This window comes from Perkinsus marinus (genome assembly GCF_000006405.1).
Source record: "Perkinsus marinus ATCC 50983 genomic scaffold scf_1104296930512, whole genome shotgun sequence".
In the NCBI taxonomy this organism is placed as follows: Eukaryota; Perkinsozoa; order Perkinsida; family Perkinsidae; genus Perkinsus; species Perkinsus marinus.
Genome location: NW_003216052.1, coordinates 40,480 through 45,778, shown reverse-complemented (window position 1 = coordinate 45,778; position 5,299 = coordinate 40,480). Strand labels below are relative to the sequence as shown.

Here is a 5,299-nt window from a genome sequence, read left to right as displayed (position 1 = left end):
ACCTGGTCCTTGCTACTGACCTGAGTAGGCTTGCACTAGTAGCCTTGACCTCAGCCTCTGGCAGTATTTTCGGAACAGGTTTAGCAGGGTTCGGTTGGAAGGTGCACTCGGCCAGTCGCTCGTTATCGATCTCCTAAGAACATGATCAACGGGATCCTACATGCCGAAGTGTTGGTACCACTACTCGTATTCATTACTCACCTTCCTTAAGCTGTCTATGTCCGCAGCACGACTAGCAGTCGCCAAGGTCGGCACCGCTGCCTCGTCGGCATATTTAGACAGCGTCCTCTCCTTCATCATCAGCAGACGTGCCTCGTCTTGTTCCTACATGAACATTACATTGCTCACAAGAGGGGACATGATCTCGTCAAGGTACAGGAGCAGGGAACAATCAAAAGACCCGCTATGAAGAACCCTGTCGCAACAGACACTCGACATAGAATGAGCAGACCCAACCATATGTGGCACTGCCGCACATGGTTGTGGCTGCTATTGAGTCAATATTGAACTGTCTCTCCACTCAATATCAAGTCCTATGTCTAAACAGCCTAATGGTTATGACGCGTACCTTGTGAGTTGAACGCAGCGGGTTCAAACCCCGCTACTAATTTATATTCGCCATAAAACTGTGGTGACTCTGTGACTCCGGGCTTCACAGCCCATGCCCATGCCCACCTTTATCTTTTGTAGAGAATTCTCATTGAGACTCTTTGGAATAGGTTTGTGCGTGACCTGAGCATCCAGAAGCCACATTGCTAGACTGAATCAGTCACAGCTCGCTTCCAATGCAACTGATGTGATCAAATTACTCACTGGTTTGATCGTCTCTCGTGGAACAGGGAGCTCCCGAGGCTTAGGCTCGGTGAGTTGGAACGGGGATGGTATGGTGTGCCTGAACCTCTGACTAGCCGAGCTGTTCACTTACTTAGTCCTCTCTAGAGAACAGAATGAGAGGATACGCACATGGTCAAGTTGACCATGTGCCCAGGTGAACTACACGTGTTGGTGATAAAACGGAAATTATGAGGAACCTCAGCGAAACTCTCATTGGTTTCTGTAGACTTTCGCCCTAATTTGCAAATAATCTTGCATAATAAGTGAGGAAACCCCATGGACTCAGCTGAGGAAAGTGAACTTATATTCCAACGCTGCTCAAGAGACTCACCAACAGTGAGTGAATGAGCTCTACAACACGCATACGTTAAGACGGAGAAAACGGATTGCCGTACTTTAGTTTTGGTTCAGCTGGTGTGAGGCTTTGGTCAGCCTTGGCATCCGTACCGGTAGCCTTCCTAGATACCGAGTTGAGCAACGTGTCACAATCTGGAAAGGGTAGCTCCATCAACAGCACGAGGCAAAATACGGATGATCAGTGGGATTTACCCAACAAGAAGTTCTCACCTTGTCTGAGATTTTCAATAGGTTTGAGGACAGACTCTTCGATGAACCTTGGAGAAATGCTCATCCACTGCAGGATGGTATGCCAAGCTCTCACCTCTCATCGTAGATTTTCGCCCATTCAGTGTAGACCCAGGACTCTACAGCTGAGCGATCAAATGCAAACTCCAACAACGCTAGCATCGTCGGAGGGGAGCACGTATCGATGAACCTTGACGGGGCCGAATCAAATCTATGATCATCGTCCTTTACGATGGATTGAAATTAACCACGTGGAAAATTCTAGTTTCTGTGATTGTAGTGGAGATCGTAAATGCTCCATGCTCTCGTCACTTTCAGCGTGTAACGTGAATTCCCGGGGGATCACCTTCCGAGCCTAGATACCGTCAATTCTTCCAATCGTAGGAATATGAGGTAAGCAAGGACCTGGCTAGAGGCTATAACACGATCTTCAGCATAGTCGAGATCGGACCATATACAGAGTTTGGTCTCTCCGTTGTGTCACACCTGGTTTGAACTCTAGGAAAGCAGTTACGAAGATCTGTGCTAATATCAGGTCGAGCATTGTGGGCTTCAGTACGCTACCTTCAGGAACTTCTGATACCTCACACATCCATAGACGCACTGACGGATGAACTTCTCTTCTACCTACTAACCAGTATTGCGACCACCTGACCTCGTCTAGCACATAGGGTCATTCTCGTCAAGCTAATGGTAAGTTCACGTGAGCAGCACTACTTGGTGATCTTGGAATTCAATGTCCAACATACGATATCGAAATCTCGAGGAATGTCGATGCGGTAACAGTGCGTACTTCATTCTTCGCGTGTTTCACTTCTTCACAATAGTCGTCTAGATAACCATCAACGGTCTGTCTATTCGGATCGAAGTTGTCAATAGCGACACTGTCTCCCGCAAGAGAGGACCATAGTCTATTACAGACGCCAACATTAAGGAGATGCAAAGGTTTGCTGCGATTCGATAATTGCCTAGTACTGTGGTAGCCTCTGAACTCACATGTCGAAACGTGGCGAATTTCTAGCATCATGGCTCCTATAGAGTACTTGGTAGACCTCTCACCGTGGAACCCCCCTCAAAGGGAAACATAATACACTCCGATTCAGTCGACGACAATGTAGCACAGAAATGTGAGAACTGAAGCGCTCAGGCGTCCATCAAGAGGCCAGAGGCTGCAAGGCCTTCAGAAGCGCCTTCTTTGATACGCTCGTCCAATGCTGCGATTTTACTTCGCAAATCAGTCGATTCCTCCGGCAATCTCGACCGCATCGACGACTGAGACAGGCACACACTTCTTCATCTGCTCCAGGACGGTTCGCCGTTTTGGAATTGACCACTAGTAAAATGATTACCCTGTAAAACCAAGATATCAGTAAGTCGGCGAAATGTGCGACATTCTGAGTTCGAAATTGACATACCAGAACATGAAGCAAGCCTTTCTCCTTGAAAAAGGCACAGTTAGCCTCCATGGCCTCTCCAACCAGCATCTCAAAAAGTGATAGAGAGCTTAGGATGTATTCATTGATGTCTCTGCAGATGGGAGCAGATCCAGAATCGGTGGCAGTAACTGGAAGGAATGATGACGGGGACACCATAGAGCGCTTCTTCGCCGAGGGCACTAACGTCCAGGAGTATTTAGCTTCACATGGTCCGTAAAGTAAGGCTTTTTCGCAACATATGATCAAGAGTGTGAGCCTCACAGTGGTGCCACAGCTGCTATAGTCCACTTATGCTCATATTGAATTGAACAAGGAGGGGGTCGATTGAGTTGTATAGTGAGATGTGATCCCTTTCGTTAGAGACCTCCGTGGAGAATGCAACTCACTGAGACTGGTGAAGAGTCCTCCAAGATCTCTTATGAGAGTTCCAGTCACAGCGTCGCGAACGCTGACCAACTTCTCTCCCGCGAGTCCTCGACCGAGCCGATCGAGCGCCCGGAGGCACATTGCTTGAGCAGGGCTTCGGGGCGGAGCGTTGCGGAATGCTCGTAGAACGTGATCTATGATGCAGGGCGACCTTTGAGAGGAAAGTGACGTTCTCTATTGCACAGAGAACGGCAACCAACCTTGCAATCAATTTCGATCGAGTTGCCTCGTCAGCACAGAGCCCCGCTAGAAGCCGGCACGCATACCCAACCACTGCATACTTGCTCCTGTGGCGATCACGGAATCAACAGCGGACGCATGGGGTGACCTACGTGGTATCACAATTGGTCCTTATGATCTCTGCTGTTTCATGAGGAATATCGTACGATATGCAGGGAGGCTTCGCTTGTGGTGACATGTCCACCATGCACACCAGGAGCCTTAGGATGGCCAACACTAGACGGTCATCCTGAAACAATGTAAGAGAATTGCAGAACAACGAGAGGCTCGGGACCGGACGAAGACTCCGTTGAAATTATGACGCTTTAAAAGGTCATTCGAATGATTACACTCCTATTTCTAGAACAGTATACTGCTATGATTTCTACCAGTCGTTCTAGATGAAGAACGCTCGCCCGGTACGGGAAGTTGTTTTAGGCCGAAACAACACTCCGCAGCAAACACTATAAACCGTAATGTTGCGGATGATGTTGCACCGGTGGAGCGATAACCACTGCAGACCAGTCGACTGGGCTAAATTAACAGTGGTACAATGAGTAACCTCTTGAGAGTATTTCCGAGTATTATCTCCGTATGACACAGAGAGAGATACTATTCCGTATTAACAGTGTAACCAAATATTTGGATTGAGTTAACTATATAAGTGGGTAGAAATACCGACGCTCAACAGTTCTACGCTCACCTTGACTACGAGAAGACTTGCCGCTAGCTTCACCACTCCAGCATCCGCCAAAGACTCTCCCATCGAATTATCAACAGACATGATGCCAATCAAGGCAGACGATACCTCTGCCATAAGGCAGGCACATTTCTCCTTCCGAAGGAGCTCGACTAGAACAGTAGTGAGTAACTACAGATCAGTATCAAGGCAATGACAACATTGTCTACCGATGACACATACATACTCCCACGTAGAGTCTGGTCAGCATCGAGCATCAGTCAGATGTCTCCTACCTTCAATGGCTTGTCGCCAGCTTCTGGTCTCTCTACAGTCGATCCCGGCGAAGTCGACCCAGAGCTGGTAATCACTTTTCCATCCACTTTCGAGGGCATGCTGGATATCATCCTGACAAAGATATCGCTACAATCGATGACCTCTCGTATTGATCACTCTCTCCTGCAATGTACCGCTCTGGCTAGTGTTATAAGTCAATATCAATAGAATCGATGCGTCGAAAAGCTCAATGGGTGATCAGTGTCTCTCTCAACTGCAAATCATTCGGGAAATCTGTTTTTATTTGTACGTTTTCACAATTCCACGGTTGCTCACTTGCAGATGCACATTTTCAAACTGTGTGTCGCGTCTGGATGTCCTATCGAATTGGCGAGAACCTTTGCCATTGAGGGGTGGGAAACCGTCGACAGTAACGCTTCACTTGTCGAGGTTCCAGAAGGTATTTCCTCGACACCGACCAGCCACATCAACGCGCCCTCCTCAATGAGTAGCTGAGATCACACCAACGGGGCTCAATGCACTTCAGAGCAGTTGCACGAACCTCCATAACTTCGCAGTTGAACGTGTAGTTCATCAGCGAAGATGATGCATTCTCATCACTGATGTGGCGAATGTCACCAGCCTCGTACGCTCTATCCAAGTCACGGGGCCGCACATGGAGGATGAATTTCAGTAGGCCTACGATGATTGCGTCTGTCAACACAAAGAGGGGATCTATACATAAAATTGCTTCTCGAGCGGATGGGGAGCGAAGCTCCGACAGTGACTTCAGAATGAGCTTTAAAGTGAGCCGACTTCCTAGAAGACCACCGTCAATACAGGA

The 5,299-nt window shown here is 48.1% G+C and overlaps 2 protein-coding genes across 2 annotated transcripts in view; both read right to left on the bottom strand.

Annotated features, from left to right (window-relative positions):
- Positions 1-1,581, bottom strand: part of Pmar_PMAR018938 (Protein anoxia up-regulated, putative) — a gene marked incomplete at both ends in the record, with an annotated part of 2,408 nt that extends 827 nt beyond the window's left edge. The window contains 7 exons of the mRNA XM_002786869.1: positions 17-133; positions 202-324; positions 676-732; positions 814-892; positions 1,230-1,323; positions 1,402-1,448; positions 1,496-1,581. Of these exons, the coding sequence (XP_002786915.1) occupies positions 17-133; positions 202-324; positions 676-732; positions 814-892; positions 1,230-1,323; positions 1,402-1,448; positions 1,496-1,581 (603 nt within the window). The remainder of the gene's footprint in view (positions 1-16; positions 134-201; positions 325-675; positions 733-813; positions 893-1,229; positions 1,324-1,401; positions 1,449-1,495) is intronic.
- A 934-nt stretch (positions 1,582-2,515) lies between these two features.
- Positions 2,516-5,299, bottom strand: part of Pmar_PMAR018937 (hypothetical protein) — a 5,225-nt gene continuing 2,441 nt past the window's right edge. The window contains exons 12-19 of the mRNA XM_002786868.1: positions 4,792-4,967; positions 4,476-4,587; positions 4,204-4,371; positions 3,614-3,750; positions 3,482-3,568; positions 3,242-3,432; positions 2,835-2,983; positions 2,516-2,691 (exon numbers count right to left, since the gene is read on the bottom strand). Of these exons, the coding sequence (XP_002786914.1) occupies positions 2,563-2,691; positions 2,835-2,983; positions 3,242-3,432; positions 3,482-3,568; positions 3,614-3,750; positions 4,204-4,371; positions 4,476-4,587; positions 4,792-4,967 (1,149 nt within the window). The 3' untranslated portion in view covers positions 2,516-2,562. The remainder of the gene's footprint in view (positions 2,692-2,834; positions 2,984-3,241; positions 3,433-3,481; positions 3,569-3,613; positions 3,751-4,203; positions 4,372-4,475; positions 4,588-4,791; positions 4,968-5,299) is intronic.